The sequence below is a fragment of the Perognathus longimembris genome, chromosome 17 (assembly GCF_023159225.1).
Source record: "Perognathus longimembris pacificus isolate PPM17 chromosome 17, ASM2315922v1, whole genome shotgun sequence".
Classification (NCBI taxonomy): Eukaryota; Metazoa; Chordata; class Mammalia; order Rodentia; family Heteromyidae; genus Perognathus; species Perognathus longimembris.
Window position 1 is genome coordinate 7,042,250 of NC_063177.1, and position 25,651 is coordinate 7,067,900.

At 51.0% G+C, this 25,651-nt stretch overlaps 3 protein-coding genes and 1 non-coding gene across 6 annotated transcripts; 2 read left to right on the top strand and 2 right to left on the bottom strand.

The window, feature by feature from the left end:
- The first annotated feature begins 365 nt into the window (after positions 1-365).
- On the top strand, positions 366-1,484 carry Tmem256 (transmembrane protein 256). Its single transcript, XM_048366033.1, has 4 exons — positions 366-523; positions 820-851; positions 1,085-1,165; positions 1,256-1,484. The coding sequence occupies exons 1-4, from the start codon at positions 367-369 to the stop codon at positions 1,397-1,399; spliced, it is 414 nt and encodes a 137-aa protein (XP_048221990.1). The 5' UTR covers position 366; the 3' UTR covers positions 1,400-1,484.
- A 1,977-nt stretch (positions 1,485-3,461) lies between these two features.
- Positions 3,462-3,576, bottom strand: LOC125366642. The gene has a single exon (XR_007213929.1). It is a non-coding gene; the product is annotated as a U5 spliceosomal RNA (small nuclear RNA).
- A 5,267-nt stretch (positions 3,577-8,843) lies between these two features.
- Positions 8,844-14,233, top strand: Plscr3 (phospholipid scramblase 3). 2 transcript variants are annotated; one of them, XM_048366048.1, is made up of 8 exons: positions 8,844-8,953; positions 9,162-9,342; positions 9,608-9,843; positions 9,923-9,965; positions 10,062-10,282; positions 10,505-10,666; positions 12,909-13,070; positions 13,231-14,233. In XM_048366048.1, exons 2-8 carry the CDS (start codon positions 9,336-9,338, stop codon positions 13,285-13,287), a joined length of 888 nt encoding a protein of 295 aa, XP_048222005.1. In that variant the 5' UTR covers positions 8,844-8,953; positions 9,162-9,335; the 3' UTR covers positions 13,288-14,233. The 2 variants fall into 2 exon arrangements, with proteins under 2 accessions (XP_048222005.1, XP_048222006.1); XM_048366049.1 differs by having other exon boundaries at positions 8,876-8,953; positions 9,166-9,342.
- Tnk1 (tyrosine kinase non receptor 1) lies at positions 14,233-24,901 on the bottom strand. Of its 2 annotated transcripts, none has more exons than XM_048366047.1 (13): positions 24,768-24,901; positions 22,834-23,012; positions 22,633-22,703; positions 22,368-22,559; positions 21,774-21,929; positions 21,406-21,587; positions 20,900-21,173; positions 18,325-18,419; positions 17,269-17,433; positions 16,923-17,002; positions 14,993-15,291; positions 14,813-14,908; positions 14,233-14,729 (listed from the first exon to the last, which is right to left on the bottom strand). In XM_048366047.1, the coding sequence occupies exons 2-13, from the start codon at positions 22,994-22,996 to the stop codon at positions 14,616-14,618; spliced, it is 1,887 nt and encodes a 628-aa protein (XP_048222004.1). In that variant the 5' UTR covers positions 22,997-23,012; positions 24,768-24,901; the 3' UTR covers positions 14,233-14,615. The 2 variants fall into 2 exon arrangements, with proteins under 2 accessions (XP_048222004.1, XP_048222003.1); XM_048366046.1 differs by having other exon boundaries at positions 21,406-21,689.
- Between the last annotated feature and the right edge of the window lie 750 nt (positions 24,902-25,651).

Sequence of the window (25,651 nt, forward strand, 5' to 3'; positions counted from 1 at the left end):
TGGAGCCGCCTCTTTTGATGAGTGGGGGCCCAGTTTGTGGCTGAACGGGAGGAGCCTGTGGGGAAAGGGGTGGAGCTCTGCGTGGCGATCTGGATCGTTGGAAATTAGCCCGAGGTGCGGAGGGGGGGGGCTCGAAGAAGCGATCAACTTGGAAAGTGGGCCAATCCGTGACGCAAATCCTTCAGTCCCGCCCTCAACCCCGCCTCCCACGGCTATGCTTCTCCGCTTCTAATTGGTTCTAGTTCCTCCGCCCGCCAGGCGTCTTCACCACTCAGAAGCGGCTTTACAAAGGTGGAAGTACCCGGGTGAGGACCTAGGCCCCGAAATGAACACGATCCTGATTGGGGACCTCTGGACCTTACTCACATGGGCTACCGGGATTGGTTGGCTTCTTGGGTGGCCCGGGCGGTGTTTTCCCCGCGCGTGACCACTCTCGCCATGGCTAGGCTAGGGTCTGCTTTCCGCCGCTTAGGTGCCTTGTCCGGAGCTGGGGCCTTGGGCTTGGCCTCCTACGGGGCACACGGTCAGGGGCTGGGGACGCAGCGGGTTGTTCTAGGGGCGCAACCTCGGAGGTTAGGTGCAGGGGCGGAGCCCATAGGAAATACTCGGCTTCCAATCGACCGGACAGCCCGCGGAACCCCAAACCTTTTAAAGTCCATCAGAATGTCTACTTAGTTCACAGTAATGTCCGACACGTGTTCCACCAATCAAGCTCCCTGGGGGAGGGGTTACCATTTCTCTCCAATGTCTACCTTGGTACCCCGGGATTGGGTATACTCAGATGGCACCCTATCTAACCTTTTCCTCTACTCTCCACAGGCGCCCATTTCCCGGATGCATACGGAAAGGAGGTGAAGTAACTTCTCCAGGCTTCCCCTCTAATCTAAACCGTGTGCGGGCCCTGCACGTGGGGACTGGGGTCCAAGCGCGGGTTTAGGGAGTAGAAAGGGCCAGCCTGTGGTAGGTGTGGGAGGGGGCAGAGGGAGCAGCAAGCTGGGACTTCAAGGATAGAGGTGATGGGAGCAAACTTTGGTTCCTGGGTTGCTTAGTAAGCTCTCCCATGGCTCTTTTCCCCCCCTTGCAGCTGTTTGACAAGACCAACAAGCACCACTTCTTACACAGTCTGGCCCTCTTGGGCGTACCTCATTGCAGAAAGCCGCTCTGGGTAATCTATCTGCCTAACCCTGACCCTACCCCCATCTACTCCCTCAAACAGCTCACTTCTTACAGCCCGTTTTCTGTGCTTTATCTCCAGGCCGGGTTGCTGCTAGCCTCGGGAACTACCTTATTCTGCACCAGCTTTTACTACCAGGCTCTGAGTGGAGACACTAGCATTCAGACCTTGGGCCCAGTTGGAGGGAGTCTGCTCATCTTGGGCTGGCTTGCTTTGGCAATTTGAGATCTTTTCTGTTTAGTTATTGGGTTCTCTGGGTATTCTTTTTTAAGGAGTTGGAGCATAGAAGGAATTAAAAGAGTAAAGCAAAGAACTTTTGAGTCGTTGTTCACCCGACCTCGTGGATAAGGAGGGATAGGGAATTCAAGCTTTTGAACTACGGGTTTCCTAAGACTAATACATGAGTCTAGGTTTTGGAGATTCTGCTTTTTGAAGTTAATTTGCTTTATTCTTACAATGGTAGATATTAGAGTCATAAAAAATGTTTGAAATATCAGAGACCTGTAATTCCAGCACTAGGGAAGTAGAGGCAGAAGGATCAAGAGTTTGAGGCCAGCCTGGAGCCTGGGTTACTTTGTGAAATATTGTTTAAAAAAAATGGAGGGGAACTGGGAATGTGGCTTAGTGGTGGAGTGCTTGCTTAGCATGCATGCATAAAGCCCTGGGTTCAATTTATCTGTACCACATAAACAGAAAAAGTGGAAGTGGCACTGTGGCTTAAGTGGTAGAGGGCTAAGTCTTGAGCAAAAGAAGCTCAGGGACAGTGCCCAACCCCTGCGTTCAAGCCCCAGGACTGGCAAAACAAAAAAGGAAGATGCATATTCTTACAAGGCCTAGTAATACACTTGGGAAGTAAAGGCAGGAGGATCTTGAATTTAAGGCTAAACTGGGCTAAGTAGCAACTGGGAGGCCAGTCTCAGCTATGTAGTAAACAACAACAAAAAGGATTCCTGGTGTTTAGTGGAAAGACTGAAAAGGTCAGCAGTGAGACAGGAGGATTGCAAGGCTAAATAAGCTGGGAGGTTGGAATCTCCTGGGAGCAATGGGCCATGGACGCATTAATATCTAAGAAAGTGGTGTGATTTGAAATGTTAGTAATGGATCCTAATCTAGTCACAAACTTGTTACCTGCCTCCTCTCAAGTGCTGGGAATACAGGTAGGTATATGCCACTATGTCCATTTAAAACTTGTTTGAACTTGTGACCTGGGTACAGTACCTGAGCTTTTTTTGTTCAAGCCTGGCAACTACCTAAGCCACAACTCCACTTCTGATTTTTTTGGTGGTTAATTGGAGAAAAGTCTCCTGGATTGGCTCTAAGCCATGACCTGGTGTGAGCTGCTATGGGTGCCCAGCCTTAAAATTCATTATTTAAAAATGTTAAGGCCAGGGCTGGGAATATGGCCTAGTGGCAAGAGTGCTCGCCTCGCATACATGAAGCCCTGGGTTCGATTCCCCAGCACCACATATATAGAAAATGGCCAGAAGTGGCACTGTGGCTCAAGTAGCAGAGTGCTATCCTTGAGCAAAAAGAAGCCAGGAACAGTGCTCAGGCCCGGAGTTCAAGGCCCAGGACTGGCAAAAAAAATAATTGGGCCCAAAGGGGAGCAACATGGAGTTAGAAGAACAAAGCAGATTCCCATCAGTGCCTGTAACCCTAGCTACTCAGAAGGCTGAGATCTGAGGATCATAGTTAGAAGCCAGCCTGGGTAATAAAGTCTGTGAGACTTTTATTTCCAACTAACCACAAAAAGTGAGAAGTGGCTCTGCAGCTCATGTAAAATACTACCCATAAGCATAAAAGCTCAGGGACAGTGCCCAGGCCAAGTTCAAGCCCTAGGAAGGCCATATAGAGGACCTCCAGAATTACCTAAGTGGCCAAGAGCTGAGACTGAATCTCCAGGCTCTTACCTCCCCCTTCAGTGTTCTGTTAATTCCACATGTAAAGAACTTTCCTTCCATGCAGTCTTGTAGACAGCCATCATAGCCAGCCTCCATGAACAGGGTCTTTAACACTTCAGTTCTGACAATGGGCTGGGCTCTTGGGGAAGTAAATAAGGCTTGAAAACTGGTCCTATTGTTACTTTTGTGACTTGCTAAGTGAAGTGTTTAAGTGAGGCTAGGTATAGTCAGGTATAGATCTGCAGATGAGAATAGTGAAATGATAATTATGGATTCCAGTAAGAAGAGGTCAGCACATGAGAGGAGGAATGATGTGCAGGATGAAGCCTCTATAGAAGTCCAGAGTATTACTTTTTTAAAAAAAATTTTTTTCTATTTTATTTTTTAGCCTTACAACAGTAAGGCCTCAAAAAATTGGCTGAAAACTCAGATTTGTTCCTCTCCACGGAAATCTTTAGTAAAAAGTGAAAGATTTATACGATCTGAAGAGAAACCAAGAGTGTTTACTTTTTTTTTTCTTGACAGTCCTGGGGCTTGAACTCAGGACTGTCCCTGAACTTCTTTTGCTCAAGGCTAGCACTCTACCACTTGAGCCACAGAGCCACTTCCAGCTTTTTCTGTTTATATGGTACAGAGGAATTGAACCAAGGGCTTCATGCATGCTAGATAAGCACTCTACCACTAAGCCCAATTCTCAGTCCCCAGAGTATTACTTTTTTTTTTTTTTTGGTCTGTCATGGGGCTTGAACTCTGGGCCTGGATTCTGTCCCTGAGCTCTTCAGCTCAAGACTAGAGCTCTACCACTTGAGCAACAGTGCCACTTCCAGTTTTCTGGTGATTAATTGGAGATAAGCATCTCATGGACTTTCCTGTCCAGGCTGGCTTTGCACCTTGATCCTCAGATCTCAGTCTCCGAGTAGCTAGGATTACAGGAGTGAGCCACCAGTGCCCAGCAGAGTATTACTCTGTGTGTGTGTGTGTGTGTGTGTGTGTGTGTGTGTCCTATGATAGTTGGATTGACTATTTTGTGGGGAGCATGTGGCTAACTTATGCTAATGGTTGACTTGAATTACATTATTAAGTTTACCAAACTGAAAGCATATATAAAGTGGTTCAAGACTTTGGGCCTTATCTAACACACAAAACTAGGATTGCATGTAGGAAATATATGCCTCAAGGGTAAGATAAGCCAAGGCCAGAAAAAAAGATAGAAGCCAAGGGCTTGGGTGGGCCTTAGTGGCAGAACACTTGTTTAGTATATGTAAGACTCAGTTCTATACATTGCAACACACACACACACACACACACACACACACACACACCCCAGAACAAACAAACCAAAAAAATGGCAGCAAAAATAGCATTAATGTTAGGATCATTTTTTAACATGGTGTCAGGTTTTCTGACACACCCCTGCAAGTTGGCATAAGGGAAGCTGAGAGATAAAAGTAAATGGTTTTATATTATACATCTACTAACTGGGTAAGCTGTGAGTCAAATTCTCTGTCTGGGGAGCTGGGAATGTGGCTTAGTGGTAGGGTGCTTGCCTAGCATGCATGAAGCCCTGGGTTCAATTCCTTAGTGCCAGATACACAGAAACGGCCAGAAGTAGCGCTGTGGCTCAAGTGGTAGAGTGCTAGCCTTGAGCAAAAAGAAGCCAGGGACAGTGCTCAGGCCCTGAGTCCAAGCCCAAGGACTGGCAAAAAACACACAAAACAAAACAAAAAAACCCAGACCCACTGAGGCCCGGTGCTGTTTGTCACCATCCTGGTGGTGATCAGATGCTGTGCACACTTAAATGAAAGACTCCTAGCCCAGTTGACTGAGTGCTGGTGACTATTGCCATGGGTTCGAGGCCCACCTGGGTGTCCAGTATACAACAGTTAGACAATAGTTAACTGAAGATAAATCTTTGCTGCCTGGGCTGACTTTGAACTGCAATCTTCATATGTCAGCCTCCTGAAAAGCTAGGATCACAGGTGTGAGCCACCAGCTTCCAGCTTGCTGGTGCTTGGACTCAGGGCCTGAGCACTGTCCCAGGCTTCTTTTTGTTCAAGGATACCTCTGCCACTTGAGCCACAGTGCCGCTTCCGGCTTTTTTTCTATATATGTGGTGCTGAGGAATTGAACCCAGGGCTTCATGTATATGAGGCGAGCACTCTTGCCACTAGACCATATTCCCAGCCCCTGTAATTTTTTTTTAAGAGACAAGATTTTAGTCTGTGATTCCAGACCAGTCCCAGAGTGATCTGGATTCCTGAGCTCAAGCAATCCTTTGCCTTAGTCTCCTGAATTGCTGAGGCTACAGGTATATATCATGAGCTTGGCTGAGTTAAAAGGGAAGGCATTGCTGGGTGCCAGTGGCTCACACCTGTAACCCTATCTACTCAGGAGCCTGAGATCTGAGGATCACAGTTTGAAGCCAGCCAAGTCAGAAAAGTCTGTGAGACTCTTATTTCTAAAATGGAATGTGGAGCTGTGTCTCAAAGTGGTAGAAACACTAGCTTTGAGCAAAAAAGTTCAGGGACAGCACCCAGGCCCTGAGTTCAAGCCCATAACAGACAAGAAAGAAAGAAAGAAAGAATGAATGAAAAGCATCATTGCAGTGATAGTAAAAACCTGAAGGAAGAGAGGTATTGAGCTATGAAAAAAAAAAAAAAAAGACGAGGCAGAAGGAACACAAGGGGAAAGGCCCTGTGACAGAACTGTGCCTTGTTTGTTCAGTGAGCAAAGACTTGTAAGGCTATAAGAGGAAAAGGTCACATGTAGCCAGGTCACATGTGACCTTTATATACTACTGCATTATACTTTGAGATAAAGTGTTGGAGGGTTTGTTTCTTTATTTTTCCCAGGCTGGTACTGGGGCTTGAACTCAGAGCCTGGGCACTATTCCTTAGCTTTTTCACTCGAAGCTCAGGTGACTCAACCATTTTGCCCATACTCTGGTCATTTTCTGTCTGCCTACCCAATCCTGGGGTTCAGGTATACTGTTCTTCCTCTTGTTGTGCCAGTACTGGGACTTGAACTCAGGGCCTCCTCACTTGGCTTTTCTGTTCAAGGCTGGCACTCTACCACTTGAGCCACACCTCCACTTCCAGCTTTTAGTTGGTTAACTGGAAATAAGTCAGTCTTATGGACTTTGCCACTTGAGCTGGCTTCCAACTGTGATCCTCAGAACTCAGCCTTCTTGAGTAGCTAGGATTAGAGCCCTGAGCCACCAGCACCTAGCCTCCTGTTCTTTATGATTTTATCCCTTGTTTTGTCTGGCAAATTCCTATTCGTGCTGAAAAACCAACACATGAACTATAGTCTTAACCAGACCCCAAAGGCAAACAGACCCACTTCAAGGCCATATTCCCAGCCCGGGTCTGGGTTTTTAAAGGCAAAAATCACTTGTACAGGCAGGTGGCTATGTATGGCATGCAAGTGGTCTGGCAAGTCAGACAAAGCAAGCAAGCAGACATACAGAAGCAGAAGTGGTGTTAGAGATTACAATTCCAGTAAACTCTGGTAAACAAAGGGAAATAAAGCAATACAATTCTTGGTTCTGGGTGTGACTGGTACATACCTATTTAGCTTAATTAACCTTAAATCTTTCTCTTTCTGAACCTTCCCCTAAACTAAAACATGCAGACTGAGTGGTCTTCCGCATTCCTTTCTCTTGCAAAAGTCAAGCAGCAATAGGTCAAGCTGCTTTTGGCTCCAGTTGTTTGGCTTAGGTTTGCCTTTCCCCAGGCTCACAACCTTGTCAAAGCCTGCCATTTCTAGGGACTCAGAAAAAGGGTTCCCCTACACCTTTCACTAGGTTTCTACGTTAACCAGCAGAAATCCAGTTAAGCCATGGCTCAAGCTGTGGAGTGCCAACCTTAAGTGAAAAGGACAAGTGAGAGCACAAGCCTCACCCCAGGACCCAGGCCCTGAGGTCAAGCCCCACAACCTGCAAAAACCAAACAAACAATCCTGCTATACACATTCCTTAAATTTATAGTAGGTGCTCATTGTCCAACTTTTGTTGGGCAAGTTAATTTCTCAATGCTGTCTTGGTGGAAGGCAGCTCATGTTCTGTGCTATGTAGAATCAGAACATGCAGGGGACAGAGGTCAAGCATTTGAGCCTGGAGCAGATGGAAGGACAGAAACTTTGGAAGATGCTGAGCAGCCCTGGCAGCAGAATCGGGACTAGTCAAGAGGGACAGGGAGCTGGAGACGGCAACAGGTCCTGCTTCTCTCCATGCTCATGGAGGTAGGTGACATGTGAATCTGTCTGGTCAGTCACTAGATAGGCAACTAAGGTCATTCTGGACTCCTTCCTCCACATCTCACCACCCAACCAAGTTCTATGTTATAATCCAAAAATCTTCAAAAACTGGTAACTTACTTTTTTTTGGTTGTGGGGCTTGAACTTGGGACCTTTGCACCTGGTAGCTTTTCTGCCCAAGGCTAGTGCTCTACCACTTTGAGCCACAACTCCACTTATGGTTTTCTGGTGAGTAATTGGAGTTAAGAATCTCAGGGAGGGCCGGTGCCTACCTCGTATACATGAAGCCCTGGGTTCAATTCCTCAGCACGACATATATAGAGAAAGCTGGAGGTGGCGCTGTGGCTCAAGTGGTAGAGTGCTAGCCTTGAGCAAAAAGAAGCCAGGGACAGTGCTCAGGCCGAGTTCAAGCCCCAGGACTGGCAGAAAACAAAACAAAACAGGCAGTCTTTGAACTGGGATCCCCAGATCTCAGCTTCCTGAGTAGCTATGATTACAGGTGTGAGCCACTAGCATCCAGCTGGTAACTTGTTTGTATGTGCTGGTACTCGGGCAACTCATGGTTGGTGTTCTAATACTTGAACCATGCCTCCAGTTTTGGCTTTTTGCCGGTTAGTTGGAGATAAGTCTCTCGGGTTTGTCTGTCCAGCATGGCTTTGAACTGCGATGATCGGATCTCACAGCCTCCTGAAGTTAGGATGATAGTTGAGCCAGTGTGGCTTTAAGCCAGTCTGGTGAACTCTGTGTAACCACTGTCAGTCATCCTTCCTTCCCTGTGGAAAGTTAACAACCTAGGTTACCTCCACTGTCTCCCAATTGCAGTTTTAAACGACCCTTCTAAAGCACAAATTTGATCTTAGATTTTAAAATCTTTTCCCTTCCTGCACGTGGACAGGACGCGCTCTCTAAATACATCTTCGGTTTAACTGAGTCCTAAGGTTGCAGACTCGCTCTGCTTAGGACCCAGACCAAGAAAACCCCTCTTTTGAGGAAGGTTTTCAGACAAGGCTTCCTCCTGGGGCTCACCTCCCGCCTGCTTATTACTGACACCATGCGGCGGCCCGTCCCCGCATGGCTGCGGCTGCGTGGAGGAAGTGCTGTCATTGCGAGCGCTCGTGTGGGTCACCGCTGCGTCAGGAGGGAAGGCAGGGAGGTCGCCCTAGGGAGGCGAAGCACCAGGAGCCAGGTCTGGAAGCTGGCGAGCGGGGCGAAGGGTGTTCCGCTGCGTCAGCGAGGCCCGAGCCGCCCTTGGGAGGACGAGCCCGGGTCTGCGCGGCCGGGCCGCGGAAGCGCGGCGACCCCTCTTTCTATCAAGGGGCGCTGAGCATTTCTTGCCTGCGGATCCGGGGAGGGTAGCCCGGCTGGGGCTCAGTCTGCCGCCTTTCACAGGCACTCACCAACTCGGGCATCAGTTGCCACCAGAGCGGAAGGGGCGGGGGCCGAAGCCCCGGCGCCAAGTCCGAGGCCACGGCGGCGGTGGCCGCCTTCGCGCGCAGACGCGCCGCCCAGGAGCGGGGCGGGGCTTGCGGGGCGGGGGCGTGTCCAGAACCTGGACCCGCCTCCACCAGAGCCTGGGAGCCGCCGAGTGCGCGGCCTGGGCTTGTTCTGGGGGGGCCTTCAGGTGAGCCAGGGCGTGGAGGGATCTGGGAGACCTCCCTCGAGGTCAAGCCATCGGTCTGACCAGAGGTCCATCTGTCCGGTCGTTCGCCCACAACCGCCTCCGCGGAGAATGGGAGAACAAAGGGAGGGGGCGGCCTGGGGGCCCCTGAGGGATTTCGGGGTCCCAGGTATCCGGCTCCGCCCACTGACACTTTCGGTTTCTCCCCGAGTCAGAGGCGCCGCCCAAGAGACCCTGGGCCGGCGCGGGGCGCAGCTGCCACTTCGCGTTTGCCTGTCCGTCTTTGTGTCTGTCTCTGTGTCTGTGTGGCTGCCTCCGAGCTTGCCTCCACGTCCACAGCTAAGCCTCCGGGACACGACCCCCTGCACACCCTCGCCCCTCTCCCATGGCAGGTAAGCTGGCGCTAGCTGGGGAGGGGGGTCTCCGTTATCCCCTCCCCACCAACTTGGGTGCCAGCTGCCGTACGCATCCTCCAGGAATGCGCTCCGACGGGCTGCGTGGGGCCCTCCCTTCCTCCCGGGGAGCCACCGCCCAGCTCCCCTACCCCATCTTTCTCAGCCAGTTCCCATCGCGCCTCCCGCAGAGCCTCGTGGCCCTGAGGCTGGGAAATAAGATGAAGCTGCGGGTATCTTTCTGATTTACTTTTCCCCTCCACAGGCTATTTGCCCCCTACAGGCTACGCCTCTTCACCCCCACCTCCCTACCCGGTGACCGCTGGGTACCAGGAGCCCGCGCTGCATCCCGGCCCCGGGCAGGCGTCAGTGCCCCCCCAGGTGCCTGCCCCTACGCCTGGCTTCGCCCTCTTTCCTTCGCCGGGTCCTGTGGCCCCAGCGCCTCATGCTCCCTTCTTGCCACTGCCAGGGGTGCCTTCTGGCCTTGAATTTCTGGTGCAGGTGAGTGGGAGGGTGTTGGGGAGGGGACTTGGGCGTCCAGGCTGGGTGGCTGATTCAGCGCTGCTCCCACTCTTTTCAGATTGATCAGATCTTGATTCACCAGAATGCTGAGCGAGTGGAAAGTAAGGAGGAGGATTCGGGCCGGGCGTCGTAATCCTAGCAGGGATGGTGGGCGTCTCGGTCAGCCAGGGGCCTGAGCCTTAGCATGTCACCTTTAGCGTTCCTAGGCTGGGAGACCTGTAACCGCTACGAACTGCGCTCAGGGACCCAGCAGCCCTTGGGTCAGGCTGCGGAGGAAAGCAGTTGCTGCGCCCGTCTGTGCTGTGGCGCCCGCCGGCCTCTGCGTATCCGCCTGGCGGATCTTGGGGACCGCGAGGTGCTACGCCTCCTCCGCCCTCTCCATTGTGGTTGCAGCTGCTGCCCCTGTGGCCTCCAGGAGGTGGGCGGAGTGGAACGTTGCCGTGGGGAGGCCTCGGGGTGGGGGTGGGGTGGGGAGGCGTTGAGAAGGCTGGCGGACGGTGGGGCAGGGCCCAGGATGAGGGGTGTGGCTTGCTTGGGAATGAGTGGTGGGGTTGGGAGTTTAATGAAGAGCCAGGACCAGTGAGAGCTTGAGCTGGGCTGCTCTGCCTCCTCCCCTGACCCTGTCTGCTTCTCACTCCAGATGGAAGTACAGGCTCCTCCCGGCACCACCATTGGCCACGTGCTGCAGACCTGGCATCCCTTCCTCCCTAAGTTCTCTATCCAGGATGCTGATCGCCAGACTGTCCTCCGGGTGGTGGGGCCTTGCTGGACCTGTGGTTGTGGCACAGACACCAACTTTGAGGTACTTGGAATAGGGAAGATTTCCTTCATGGACCAAGATAGCAGCTTCCAGGAGGCAAGATGGCAAGAGCCAGGAAGTCACTGAGTTACCACCCACTTCAGCCCGGCTTGTCACTGTGCTTAGAGGCCAGTGGAAATTGTACTCAGAGCCTACCTACTTGTGCACTTTCCCCTAATTCATAGGCTTGGGTCATCTCTAGATGTAATGCTAGACAGAGTATTCCCTGCTTTGCAGATTATGAAGTCACTCCTTTGAGTAGACATAGCCTCTAGGAGCCTGCTTGCCTCCTGGCAGTTCATCAGTCCAAATCCGTTGTGACTTCTGCCATATTTCTAGCTTTATTCTAATCAGAAACCGGATGCTAGTTGGGCTTGGGTGGCTCATGTCTGTCTAATCCTAGATACACAAGGGGCCTACATCGAGAGGCTCTAGATCAGAAGCCATCCCTGTCAGACAAGCCAATGAGACTGTACCGCCACATGGTTCAGGAAGAAGAGTTTATTGGGGGAAGCATGCTGCTGGCTCCCACGAGATGGAGGTGTACACAGGGGAAGAGAAGGGAAAGGAAAGGAAGGGGTGACTTCTGGTATGATTGGGGTTAATGGTGGAGAGGAGAGGCCTCGTTGGAACCTCCCACAGTCTGAAGGAGGTGCTGGGGCCTCAGTCCAGGATGTGACCTCAGGGAAAGGGGTGGTAACTGCCACTAGGTGCAGCAGTTACCTGGATTACAAGTGCTGTGTGGGGGCTTCTAGGGAAGGGGCCATGTGTGCACCCAGGAATAATAGTGGGGAAGGGGCCATTTTCCCTGGGCACACCTAACAGACTCCATCTCCAAAATAACCAGCAAAAAAAGCAGGGCTGGAAGAGTAGTTTAAATGTTAAAATGCCAGCTGAGCAAGCAAGCAAGCTGAGTGAGTTCAAACCTCAGTACTACCAAAAGAAAAAGGAAAACAAAAGAAAGATATCTACCTGGGGTGGGAGAAGGTTGATTACTCTTTAAGTCTGTTCTGTCTTAAGTCTGCCACGTGCTAGGCCTATGTGGGGGACTCTGGCTTAGGTTCTACTGCAAGCACCAATTTAACATCCTTGTCCTGCCACCTAAAAGGCCAAGGGATGCAAGCAGCCTGAAGTCCAAGTGATACCCTTCACACCATGCCTTTGTGCCACCAACCTAGTGTCTGGAGAACCCATATGGAAAGAATTTTAGAGTGAGGTCTGGAGAAATACCTTGGTTTCTAAAAGACAAAAGCACTCTGCAGACCCTTGAGTTCTTAGGACATTGTTTCCTGTGCAGATTTAAGGAGAGAGAAGAAAAAAAAAAGGTGTCCACCAGTATTCTTCTGATCAGGTCCTTTACCTAAGGTAGCTTGTAAAGAGTGAGTCACTTGTTAGTCAGCGGGAGGTTCTAGGATGAGAACCAATTAGAAAGGAGATTATTGTGTGCTCTCAGGATGGGAATGCGTGAAGTATGGGGTTCTCATAGGACTAGAGAGCCCCTAGTCTTGAGCCTTTCCCAGCCTGAGACTGGGCTGCAGGAAGTATCCCAGAACCCTAGGACAGTAGTGGAAGCAGATGAACAGGATATAGAAGGAAATAGCTTCAGCCCTAGTCACTACAGACTGAGCATAGAAAAAAAAGAGCCAGGAAGTCACTGAGTTACCACCCACTTCAGCCCGGCTTGTTTTGTCACTGTGCTGAGAGGCCAGTGGAAATTGTACTCAGAGCCTACCTACTTGTGCACTTTCCCCTAATTCATAGGCTTGGGTCATCTCTAGATGTAATGCTAGACAGAGTATTCCCTGCTTTGCAGATTATGAAGTCACTCCTTTGAGTAGACATAGCCTCTAGGAGCCTGCTTGGCTGGTGAAGTACAGCCAGATTTTGGCAGCTTCCTTTGCCCTCTCAATTGGGCTACTTGTGTACGTGGCACACACTGTACCAACTGTGGGTGTAGGGGACATTGGTAACCAAAGCAAATCTAGCTTATACCACTGATGTTCACTTATGTCATGCATGGTCTTTGGAGAGGAACAGATTCCAGTCTGAGTCTTCATTTTTGCTCTACATTTGTAGTATGACCCAAGGGGACCAAGGGGGAGTCTTTATTACCCCAGCTGTTACAGTAGACCAAAGCTGTTGGAAAGAGTCACTGAATGTAGTCTGCACCCAGCTGTGGAGTGAGATGGGCAGCCTGTGACACTGATGGCCTTTGCCCCAGCTGAGACCTCCCTCCCTCTGATAGGTGAAGACCAGGGACGAATCCCGAAGTGTGGGCCGAATCAGCAAGCAGTGGGGAGGGCTGCTCCGAGAAACCCTCACAGATGCAGATGACTTTGGCCTCCAGTTTCCTGTGGATCTGGACGTGCGGGTGAAGGCTGTGCTGGTGGGAGCCACGTTCCTCATTGTGAGTGGGCTGCCCCTGCCCCTCCTCCTGTCACTCCCTTCTTATTAGATGGAGGGTAGGGGTAGTTGTTACCGGGAACTATCAGGCCAGACCTGGGTTGTAATAGCTGACCCAAGTAGGCCCAGCCAGATTTCCTGTTGACAGTGGCTTCCCCCTGCAGGATTACATGTTCTTTGAGAAGCGAGGAGGCACTGGACCCTCTGCTGTCACCAGTTAGAAGCCACCTCTGGGGGAGGAGACCATCATTTCAACAAGAACTCAAGATGGTTGATGGCCCTGGCCTGGACCCTCCTCAGAGGCAGCCCCTTCCATGTAGAGGACAAACAGGGGTATCTGAGTGCCTGGGATCTAGGTTGCCCTACCCCTATCCTCTCCCCCAGCCTCCTTCACCTGTGGCCCAGAAGAAGGGGTATGTATGAGTCTCCCTGTTACATCCCAACCCCTCCCAGTAGTTTCTGAGCACACTGGCCTATCCAGCTTTCAAACTTCCCCTGCTCACTCCCTCCCACACCCTTCCAGGCCTCAGTACCAAAGGCCTTTTGTTTTGCCAGCACTGGGATTTTGAACCCTGGGCCTCCCACTTGAGCTAGGACCCCAGCCCCCAGAAGCAGGCTTTGAACCCCAGAACTATGGTTTTACCACAGGGCTGGTGGGAGACAAGTAGTACCAAAGATGGAAGATAGCCACCCTTCCCCAGCGTCAGCTTGGCCAATTAGTTCAGTCTCAGACTATGGCACTTGGAGGAGCTTCCCGCCTCCCTACCCACAGCTGTAGAGGCTGGACCCCAGGCCAACTTCCTTCCCCTCTTGGGCCCTACCACAGCTGGTGCTTGCTGCAGCTTCCCGTGCCTTATTTAACCACCCTCCCATCCCCATGCTCTAGGAAGGAGGCTGCATCTTTGTATGTGGTATTCATAAAAACTTTGTATCTTTTTGAACATTGGAAGATGTATGTAATTGGGGAAGGTGGAAGAAAGTTGGTGTGGGGAAAATCAAAAGGAACTAACTACCACAATTGAGCTGTGGTAGTTAATCTGTGCTATTAGAATCAAATGCTCTTGAGTCCAAAAGGACAATTTTCATTACCCATGGTGGCTCTGGAGCCAATCAACACATTTGAAGTCATGTGTCCCAATTCAATATGGCTGCTTCCATCATCCAAGATGAGGTAGCTATTGGCAGCTGAGGATGACCACTTCATTATGGCAGAAAGTAGACGCTTCCTCTAAATACAACGTATTGCAGCTCTTTTCCTCTAAGTCCTCCTCTTGTGTCAGGCGTGTTAGATTAGATCCTTCTTGGCATGCCTAATTGTTCTTTGGCCCTCGGAGGCCAGTAGGCAGGGTTGGAAGGAGAAACTCAGCAGTGCCTGACTCCGGGCTCCTCTGGGTTCTTTCTGTACCTGCTGCTGCAGCAGGTGAGATCTCCAGAGGTAGGAAGATCTGCCCCCCTGAAGACCTTTTCTGACTCTGCCTGGTCTTCTGTAACCAGCCCTGTGAGGGCTCCAGGTGCTCCATGCTGGTGTCTGTACCGAAGGAGGCAGAGCTCAGGATCGGGCCAGGACGTAGCGGCTGGCTGCTGACAGGTCCCACTGGTAATGCTCCAGGATGCGCCGGCAGTCAGCTCTGGACCGGCTACTCAGGTGGAAAAGCTGGTCTACCTGTGGGACAGAGGGGAGGACAGATGACTGCCAGGCAGCAGTGTGGGAGAAGAGAGAAGCCCTGGAGAAGAGTCTGGCTTTACCTTTAGGTTCCGAATGGCTGAAACCACATCTCCTCCAGTGGCTCTTAATGTCACCTGGCACTCCTGGTGGGTGACTCCATGCACGCTCAGCTCTACCTGTGGATGACAAATGTTTTGTTCCGGTCTCTGCGCTCTCCCACAAGGCCCTTTGGGTCTGGGACCATTTCAGTGAGAGCTCACCTCTCTAATCTTCCTCTGCCACTCAGGGTCAGGCAAGAGGCCTCCAGAGGGGGAAGTGGCTTTACTGGTTCCAGGTATTCCAGGGCAGTGACTGTGGAGGAATTCCCTCTTGGGTAAGGGAGGCCGTGCTCTTGGGGGCTGGCTAGGCTGAGAAGAACTGGAGGCAAAAGGAGGGCGTGGAGGCAAGTCTGGGGGTCCTCGGGGCACAGCTCTGGTATGTCGAAGTTCTGGAGGGCTTGAACCACCCCCTGTAGGACGAGGGCCCAAGGATAGAACTGACTCCAGACTCTTGGAAATGCCTGCAGAGTTGAGAAAGAAATGACTTGACAGGATGCCCGGATTTGGCTCTCAGCGTCCTGCTTGCCGTCTTCATCTGCATTGAGCTGGGTGCTTTTTACAAGAATTTTCACATGAAGGCTGGGAATGTGGCTTAGTGGTATATTGCTTGCCTAGCATTCATGAAGCCTAGGATTCAATTCCTCAGTCCCACATAAACAGAAAAGGCTGGAAGTGGTACTGTGGCTCAAGTGGTAGAGTGCTAGCCTTGAATGAAAGAAGCTCGGGGACAGTGCCCAGGCCCTGAGTTCAAGCCCCAGGACTGGCAAAAAGAAAAGAATTTTTGCACGAGCTAGGTGTATTACGTAGGATAACATAACAAAGCATGTGGGAAAATGAGCATTAACACCGAGGTGGCTAGACTTTATACGCTGGCTCAAGCCAGTAATCTTAGCTATTTGGGAGGGGGAGATCAGGGGATCACAGTTCAAGGCCAGCTTGGCATTAAATTTCTTGAAACACAATCTCACTCAATACCAGTTATTAGAAAAGCACAATGGCTGAGACAGTGGCCAACACCTATTAGCCCCAGAAACATGAGGAAGCACAAGTAGGAAGGTCACAGCCCACGCTAGCCTGGGCATAAATGAGACTCTACCTCAAAAAAACCCAATGGATCCAGGTGCCAATGGCTCACACCCATAATCCTAGCTACTTAGAAGGCTGAGATCTGAGGATTGTGGTTCTCAGTCAGCCTCGGCAGGAAAGCCTGTGAGACTCTTCACCTCCAGTTAATTACCAAGAACCTGAAAGTAGCTTTTCATGGCTCAACTAGAGAGCACAAAAATTCAGGGACAGCGCCCAGGCCCCAAGTTCAAGTGCCAGGACAGACACTCCCCCCCTCGCCCCCAAACAATAACAAAAACTAATGGAAAAAGGGGCTGGAGGTATCACTCAGGTGGTAGAGCAGCTGTCTGTCAAGGTCAAAGCCCTAAATTCAATCTCCAGTGTGATAAAAAAAAGATGGGGCTGGGAATGTGGCCTAGTGGTAGAGTGCTTGCCTCATATACATGAAGCCCTGGGTTCAATTCCTCAGCACCACATATATGGAAAAAGCCAGAAGTAGTGCTGTGGCTCAGTGGTAGAGTGCTAGCCTTGAGCAGAAAGAAGCCAGAGACAGAAGCTCAGGCCTTGAGTTCAAGCTCCACAACTGGCAAAACAAAACAAAAGAAAGCAACAGCTAAGTGGCTGGGGATCCAAAGAACTGAGAGCGCAGGGCCAGAGTGGGAAATGCTGACCAGTGGGGAAGGCAGAGGCCTTCAATCTCTTAACAATAGCTAATGATGGGGCTGGGAATGTGGCTTAGGGGTAGAGTGCTTGCCTAGCATGCATGAAGCCCTGGGTTCAATTCCTTAGTACCACATAAACTAAAAAAAGCCAGAAGTACCACGGTGGTTCAAGTGGTAGAGTGCTAGTTCTGAGCATAAGAGCTCATGGACAGTGCCCAGGCCCCCCAGGACTGGCAAAAAAAAGTTAGGATGCCCACAAAATTTGGAGGGAAGAAATCTTATATGCAAAGGCATAGGTCCGGGGCAAAGGGGCAGAATCGGAAGGTTGTTCTTGATCTCCAGCCCCTAGAGTCCACCATAGCCACCTTTCATTTTTTGCAGGGGCACGTTCCTTCTCTGGCCTCGTGCTGGTGGAAGATCCCGAAGATTTGCCTTCTCTCTGTCCCTGTTAAGAGAGTGACCCAGTTCATCCTCCACCCTAATTCCTACCTTCACATATCAGCCAATATTCTCTCACTAAGAAACAGGCTTCCAGATGTGCTGGGACTGGGGGGTGGGGGGGAGACTCCAGCTGGGAGGCCAGCCCAGCCTCACCTCCAGCTGTGCTCTCATCCTATCCCCAAGGCTTTCTCCCAAACAAGTTACTAGATTCTGTCAGATACTACCACCTCTCCATCCAAGGCCAGCTGTCTACCCCTTTCAGCTCCTCACCCATCTGTGCTTCCTCGGTGTTGCTCTCTCCTGACAGGGGAGCCTCTGTGGACTGGACGGGTGGTTGGTGGGCCCCCTAAATCCACCAGTGTCACTGCTGAGGCTGGGAAGTTGCCCATTTTGAAGGTGCGACCGTTCTGCCCTCTCCAGGTTGTAGAGTCTGGGCTGTATGAAGAGGAGCTGGTGAAGCAGACAGAAGCACGAAGAGTGGCCACTGGAGTCAGGTGCTGGTGGCCCACGCCTGTAATCCTAGCTACTCAGGAAGCTGAGATCTGAAAATTATGGTTCAAAGCCAGCCAGAGCAGGAAAGTCCATGAGACTCTCTCCAATTAACCATCAGAAATCTGGAAGTAGCACTGTGGTTCAAAGTGGTAGAGTGCTATCCTTGGGTGAAAAGGCTCAGGGGCAGTGCCTAGGCCGCGAGTTCAAGCCCCACAAACAACAAAAAGAGTGGCAATTGGGTTAAGGCCACATTTAGCTTACCATGATGCATCTGTCTGGAAGAAGGAAAGCCTTTTTCCCTCCAACAGAAAAGCGGTCTACTGACTATGGAGTGCCAGTAGAAAGGGTGAGACTATTAGACCTGGGCCAAGAAGAGAAGACCCACAAGACCAGAGTTCCAGGTGTTGGAGAAAACTAGAGAGGGGGCTAGGTTTCAAGAAGGATGACAGGACAAACTAGGTGCCCTAACTCACACTTGTAATCCTAGCAACTCAGGAAGCTGAGCTCTTAAGGATTGTAGTTTGAAGCCAACCCAGGCAGGAAAGCCCATGAGACTCTTATCTCCAATAACCACCAAAAAGCCCAAAGTAGAGCTGTGGCTCAAGTTGTAGAGCACCAGCCCTCAGTGAAAAACCCCTAAGTTTGAGCTCCATCCAGTACAGGCACAAAAGCGGAGGGGAGGGAGGAAGAAAAAGAAAAATGAGAGTAGACTCACAGGGTCAGTGTTTGAGGAAGTGGGGGCAAATAGAAAGGTGACTAGAACTCAAGGAAGATTAGAGGAAGGCTGGGAAGGAGGCCTCCCCTGGGAATCCCTGGGATGCCGGAAGCAGTCACCTGCCCTCAATGATGGTGATAGGGTCACCAGACTCCATCCGCAAAGCACCTGGCTCTGTGACATCTCTCACACACCGTCCCTCGCCAGGCCATGCCTGTGGAGACAAAAGAAAGGCCAGAAGGGGATTAATAAGCTAGCAGGGAAGAAAGGGACTTCCTTTGTGCACCCACCAATCAGAACCACACTGGGTCTGTCTGTCCCTGGGTGGGTCTTATTATCTCCTAGTTATAAGCCACTTAGAAGTAGGACAGAACAACCTTGGTCCCTTGCCAGCCTGGACACCCATAGGATGCAGAAAGCATCCAGGCAGACCAAGGAGAGTGCCATCCTGGTCACTGATTTTACCCTACACCCAAGCCTCTCAGGTCTGGGTCCTAGGTACCTCTAGGAAATTCCACACTTCGTCAGCCCTACTTCCTCAACCCGCACCCATGCTTCTTCCTCTCATTGGTTTTGTTTTGCTATATTGAGGTGTGAATTTAGGGCCTTGCTAGACTGGCATGATAGCACAGCCATACCTTTAGCCCATCTTCCTTTCACTTCTAATTCATGGCCATTGTCAAGATAATCCCTCTAAACCATTCTTGAATCAGACAAGTGAAATAACATGTAAAGTTGGCTTGTAACTCCCTTGCTGAATGGCTTTCAATGGCTCCCATAAACCCTCAGAGTGAAGAGCAAATTGCTTCAATAGAAGATACAGAGATTAAGGCAAGGGCCTTTGAGTCCAGTAGACTGGTACATTGTGTGACTGTGAAATCATTAATCTATCAGTACCTAAACCACTGTATTGGCTCAATGAGGATAAAAATAATTACCCCAGGAGCTGGGAATGTGGCTTAGTGGTAGAATGCTTGCCTAGCATGCATGAAGTGCTGGGTTTGATTCCTCAGTACCACATATATAGAAAAAAACCAGAAGTGGTGCTGTGGCTCAAGTGGTAGAGTGCTAGCCTTGAGCAAAAAGAAGCCAGGGAAAGAAACATATGAGGAAATGTTCAACATCCCTGGCAGTAAAGGAAATGCAAATAAAAACAACCCTGAGATACCACTTCACTCCAGTTAGAATGGCTTATACTCTGAACTCAGGCAACAACAAATGCTGGAGGGGGTGCGGGGAAAGAGGAACCCTTCTCTATTGTTGGTGGGAGTGCAAATTAGTACAACCACTTTGGAGAACAGTATGGAGGTTCCTCAAAAAGCTCAACATAGACCTACTCTATGACCTAGCCATACAACTCTTAGGAATCCATCCGGAACAACAGGTCCCAAGAAATCAAAAAGACATCTGCACTTCCATGTTTATCACTGCACAATTCACAATAGCCAAAATATGGAAACAACACAGATGCCCCTCCACAGATGAATGGATCCAAAAAATATGGTACCTATACACAATGGAATACTACATAGTGATTAGAAATGGTGAAATATTGTTATTCGCAGGGAAATGGTCAGAACTTGAACAAATAATGTTGAGCGAGACAAACCTAGAACACAGAAAACAAAGGGGCATGACCTCCTTGATATATGACTGTTAAGGTGGGGGAAGGGGGAGACAGTAGAGACCAGGTCTGTGAAACCAAAAAGTTCTTGTCAAATGGTATTTCCCACAGGTTTGGGTCAGCGACCCTACACTATGTAACTAAAACCAAACAACTACTCAACATATAAAGGTCAAAAATAGACTTCTCAGTATATCACAATAGCTCAAAAGCTATGTATGTACGTTCATATAAGACAAGGATAAGCAAACCCTATTGCCGACATTACATTTAAAGCCCTAGGCAAATTTCCTTTGGTGTAGGCCATGTGGCTACTGTATATTTTTTTGGTACACTGTGTATTGTATATATGTCTACCTGACCTAGGGAAGGGAAAGAAAAACAGGGTGTAAGATATCACAAGAAATATACACACTGCCCTCCTATGTAACTGTACCCCTTTTGCACAACACCTTGTCAAAAATTTTTGTTTAATTAATAAATAAATTATTAAAAAAAAAGAAGCCAGAGACAGTGCCCAGACCGTGACTTTAAACCCCAGAACTGGCAAAAACAAAAAAATTACCCATAAGGTTGTTGAGAAGACTAAATGAATGACAGTGTAGGAAGGTCTTAGTACAGTGAATATATGAATGACTGTATAAGAAGGCCTGTAAAGCACAGTGCACTAAGTAACTCACACCGTCAGGTACTCGGTGCATAGGTGTCTAGCCAGAATTATGTAACATGCCCGGAATCCTCTGGGAGGCAGCCTTGCTCACTTGGTAGCCTCATTACTTCTATTCCCCTCACACCACGTGAGGCTTCTTTTCTCTATCAAACATTCACTGGACCTCCTGCCCTCTCCTCTGAGCCCCTTTTCTGGCTCAGCCACAGAAAGCTTAGGCTTTCAGCTTACTGCCTCCCCAGGTCCCAAAGCACTCTGAAGACAGGGATTGAATGTCTTGTTCAGAGCTGGATGCCAGAGTCCAGCACAGGCATCAGGTTACACTGGTCTTATGCATGGAATCCTGTGATAGAGAACAGAGGAACATAAGGCTATGTGTATTTTGAGAGTTGAGGGTCCCTACCTCTTGGAGCAGCCCTTCCAGGTTGGAAAAGCTTGGACGATCCGCAGGGTGGGGGGCCCAGCAACGCAAGGCAAGTGAGTAGAGGGCTCTAGAACAGAAGGGAGGCCTTGGCAGCCGGGCCCGTTCCTTCTCCAGCCGATGCAGTATGAGATATGGCGGGACCCCAGCCCAGGGTTCTTCACCTCCAGAGAACATCTCCCACAGTGTCACCCCAAACATCCACACATCGGAGGCAGACGAGAAGGCCCCTTGGCGCAGGCTCTCTGGGGCACACCTGCAGAAGTAGAAGCTGAAGGGGGCAGGATGGGAGCCCCAGGAAGCTTGCCTTCTACTCAGTAGTTCCTATGCCCTGGTGCTCCCATCATCCTTAGAAGTTCTCCTTTCCAATCCCCTCCAGATCTGGTCCCAGCCTCCTTTAGAGGACCAGCCCTCTCCACACTGAGACCCTCCAGGTCTGTTCCCCAATCCCTGCTGGAACCCAACCACCAACAGAGTACCACCCTCACCAGGCATAGGGGATGGGGCGGGGCCCACCCATGACATAGCGACCATGAGCGCCACCCAGCGGCCGCACCAGCCCGAAGTCGGCCACTTTGATGGTCTGTGGGGAGGCCAGCAGCAAGTTGCGGGTAGCAAGGTCGCGGTGCACTAGACCTCGGGTTCCCAGGTAGGCCATGGCCCCTGCTAACTGCCGCAGGAAGAGGCAGAGCAGGCCCACAGGAAGTGGAGGTGTTGGGGCTGGGGCGGTTAGGCGTGCATGCAGGGAGCCCAGTGGTGCCAGCTCCATCACCTGAAGGATACAGAGGTCTAAGCCATGGTCTGGCCCCCAGCAAGTACCAGGGCTGTGGGGAAACCAGCATTAGGATCTTCTCACCATCTGCAGAGGCTGGCCCAACACTAGGCCATGCAGACGCAGCACATGTGGGTGCTCCAGGTTCATCATAACAGACACCTCTCGGAGAAAGTCTCCCAGCTCTGTGCCTACTGGACCTTCAGGACCCACCCTGAGGGATTTGACAGCCACTGGGACCTGGAGTGGAGGCAAATGGGGGTGGGGGGGGATAGCCACACTGAAGCCAGAGCAGAGAAAGCATGAAGACTGCAAGGAAGCTGGGCTGGTCACAGGTGACTCATGCCTATTATCCTAAGCTACTAAGGAGGCTGAGATTTGAGGCTCTCAGTTCAAAGCCAGACTCGGAAGCAAATTCCATGAGACTTTTTATCTCCAATTAACTAAGCAACAAGCAATGAGTAGAGGTGTGGTGCAAATGCTAGAGTGCCAGACAGGTAAAAAAGCCGAGCAAGAGCTTGAAACCCCGAGTCTGAGCTCAGTACAGGCCCAAGCACATGTGTACCCCTCCCACATGAGCACACATGCATGTGCATGCCCTCCTCCCCCACCAAAAATAGGTTGAAAGGAACAGCTTGTTCAGATACCGTGGATGAAGTTTACTTCAGGGACACTCACAGTCTGGCCACTGGGCAGTGTCCATAGCCCTCGATGTACCACACCAAAGCAACCCGAGCCCAACAGCTTGCCTCTGCACACAGCACCTTCTGGGATCAGACATTTGAGGCCCCCATCTGGCTCTGGAAGGCCTGGCAAGCTCTCTGAGGGTGTGGTAGTCTCCCTCGGCTCAGGGGCAAATCCCCCCAGGATCTGAAATAGGAGTCAGAACTCAAGGTATGCAAACCCCTGCAGAACCCTCCCTGCCACTGGGCAGCACACATACCTTGTACACCCAGTTCTTAGGCTTGACCCCTGAACGGTATCTCTTCAGAGATTCAGCCAGTCTGCGCTGGGCTAAGGAAGGCAAGAGTCAGAGGCTTGGGTGGAGGTAGAGTGCAGGAAGATTCCTAGGCAAGATGAGGGCTGGGATAAAGGGACAGTGGGGGATAGGTTGGGGAAGGGCATCATGGCAGGGGTTCCTCACCAGGCCTGCCCATGCCAATTCCATCCAGGTCCTCAGGCCTTACAAAGTCGAAATGCTCTGGCCTAGTGACATTAAGTTCTTCAAGGATGGGCCGATAGAACTGGGCCAGCTGGATGTCCCGGAGCAGCTGAAGTAGCCAGAGGGAGCTGGCCTCAGGGAGCATGTCTGGAGAAGGATGTCTAAAGATGACAGCAGTCTTCTTTAGGTATATAGCTCAGGGCAGTCCTCCGAGACACTCAGATGCCATAGAAAGGTCATCTGCCACCACTCTCAGCCCACCATCGGAAACTCAGAATACAGGGCACATCAAAGGGATCAAGGAGCCCTGCCACTTATATACACACCTCAGGAAGCACACTTCCTTATCCCCAGCACTGTAGGTGCTCTATCCTTCTACCTCTGAGAAACATGTCCTGCTCACACCTGAGATTTCAAAGTACTACCTACTCAGTATTAGACTCCAGATGCATCCTTGGCCCAACTCTAGAAATAGGGACTACTGATCCTGTATCCCTAGCATGCCCAGATACAGAATTCCTGTAGACCTGAGCTACACTCTTGCATACACTTGAGATACTTCTCCTCACACATGAGGCATTTTTACCTGGGCTTACACACTGAAGACACTCAGATACACACACACACTCACTCACTGTCTCCCATACATACTGAGATTCACTGCAAAACACGTCTAAGACAGAGCCACTTGAATATGCACTGTGAAATGCCCAAGTTTGCTGTTCTATGCTCTCTCACAGGGAAGTACATGAGACATAGAAATTCACTGCCTCCATACATCTAAGATACCCATTTAGGCCACCTTACATGTCTGAGGCACCAAGACTCATGAACTCACACAAGTCTAGCACCAGTGGCTAATGCCTGTAATCCTAGCTACTAAAGAAGCTAAGATCTGAGGATTGGGGTTTGAAGCCAGCCCTGGGAAGATATATCCAAGTTATTTTTTTTTCTTCTTTTCTTTTTTACATGCAAAATTGGATCTTGAACTCGGTACCTGACACTGTGGCTCATTGGCTAGTAGTGCTCTACCAACTGAGCCAAGCTTCCAACCCCTTGAGAGATTCTTATCAACAATTAACCACTAAAACACTGGAAGTGGTAGTAGTGGCTCAAGTGGTAGGATACTAGCCTTGAGTAAACAAACAAAAAACTAGGGGAAAGCATTCAGGGCCTGAGGTCAAGCCCCAGTATCAGCACAAAAACAAAAAGCAAAACCTCCTAAGACGTGAAGGTAGGGACTGGAAATATGGCTTAGCCGTAGAGTCCTATGGCTTAGCCGTAGAGTCCTTGTCTAGCATGCATGAAGCCCTGAGTTCAATTCCTCAGCACCCACATACACAGAAAAAGCTGGAAATGGTGCTGTGGCTCAAGTGGTTGAGTGCTAGCCATGAGCAAAAGAAGCTCAGGGACAGTGCCCAGGCCCTGAGTTCAAGGCCAGGACTGGCAAAAAAAAAAAGAAAAGAAAATACATGAAGGTACACATATGCGAGTTAGGCAGGCATCTCTTCCCCTAACCCTCACACCACCCAAAGGTCATGGCTTCTTAGCTACATAAGAAAGCAACCCTGGGAACTAAACAGGCATTTTGTGAAGCGCTGCTAAATGAAGGCCAGTGTGAGCCCAGGGACTGCCCTCAGGGCCACTGGCTTCAAGGTGGCTCCAGGCCTCTGCCTGCCTGCACAGGGGCTCTTCCTCACACACACCTGGCCGCCCTCTCCCCTCTGCCCTCTGCCCCCTCCCTCGCCCACACCTTCGCCATCCTCCCGCCATCCTCTCTCCCTCCGTAAGCATCAAAGAAGCACAGGAGCCCAGGCCTAAAAGGCAGGCCTGGCACTGCACGTCGGAGGGAGACAGGAGGAAAGGAAGGATCCAGGGAGAGAAGGAGGGGAGACTCGCCCCCGCCCCCCACGCACCTCAAGACCTCAATAGTCGGCTGCACTGCTGCACTGGTCCTTCGGTCGCTCGCAGCCCGCGGCGCGGCGCCCCGGTTAGACGCGGACCCTTACCTGGTGAAGGCGGAAGCCCGGCTGTGGAGCCGCCCAGATTGCCAGCACTAAACCCTGGGCGGGGCGGGACCTGAGGCCGCGAAGGGCGGGGCCTGGCGCTGGCTGGGGCCAGGTAGGGGCCGCGCCCCCAACAGTCCAGTGGCACCAGGTGAGAGTGGCCAGGTTGCCTGGCCTCTCCCCTCCCTTCCGCAAGGCTGGCCGGCCTCCAGGCTGTGCGAAAAGCCCCTTCCCTGACTTCCTTCACGCCCTCTTTCCAGCTCTCCAAAGAACTTTCCATCTCTTCCCACGTCTCCCTTTGGATTGAGCGCCTCCTCCCCCAAATCCTTCATCTGTGCCTCACCGGGAGCCACCCAGCCGGTGAGCAAGCACCTGAGAGAGTCACCCTGCTCAGGCCGGGCATAGGCGCTGCCCTGTGCTAGGAGAGGGGCCCTCAACGCACAATTCAACTCAGGAGCAGAAGCGGAGCCAGGCAGGGGGCTTTAGAATGGGCCCACAGCACAGATATATTGAGTATCTCTCTCTCTCTCTCTCTCTCTCTCTCTCTCTCTCTCTCTCTCTCTCTCTCTCTCTCTCTCTCTCTCTCTCTCTCTCTCTCACACACACACACAATGTAATCAACATTCTATGCCTCCAGGAGCTCCTTCGCTGACATTGTGGGTGTGGGTGTGGACGTGGGTGTGTGTACTGTGTGCTAGTGCACACAGGACTGGGGCTTGAACTCAGGGCCTTTCACTTCCATTTGGCTTTTCCCCTCAAGACTAGTCAAGACTAGTGCTCTACCACTTGAGCCA

Bases quoted from the DNA above. Each gene is read 5' to 3' on its own strand.
- Tmem256 (XM_048366033.1), top strand. From the start codon at position 367: ATGGGCTACCGGGATTGGTTGGCTTCTTGGGTGGCCCGGGCGGTGTTT. The intron at 524-819 runs GTCAGGGGCTGG...TACTCTCCACAG, and splicing joins GGCCTCCTACGGGGCACACG to GCGCCCATTTCCCGGATGCA. The intron at 1,166-1,255 runs GTAATCTATCTG...CTTTATCTCCAG, and splicing joins ATTGCAGAAAGCCGCTCTGG to GCCGGGTTGCTGCTAGCCTC.
- Plscr3 (XM_048366048.1), top strand. The intron at 9,966-10,061 runs GTAAGGAGGAGG...TGTCACCTTTAG, and splicing joins GAATGCTGAGCGAGTGGAAA to CGTTCCTAGGCTGGGAGACC. The intron at 10,667-12,908 runs GTACTTGGAATA...TCCCTCTGATAG, and splicing joins GCACAGACACCAACTTTGAG to GTGAAGACCAGGGACGAATC.
- Tnk1 (XM_048366046.1), bottom strand. From the start codon at position 22,996: ATGCTCCCTGAGGCCAGCTCCCTCTGGCTACTTCAGCTGCTCCGGGAC. The intron at 22,560-22,632 runs GTATGTGTGCTG...CTCCTATTTCAG, and splicing joins CTAAGAACTGGGTGTACAAG to ATCCTGGGGGGATTTGCCCC. The intron at 17,003-17,268 runs GTGAGGAGCTGA...CTCTCTTAACAG, and splicing joins CACCGAGGAAGCACAGATGG to GGACAGAGAGAAGGCAAATC.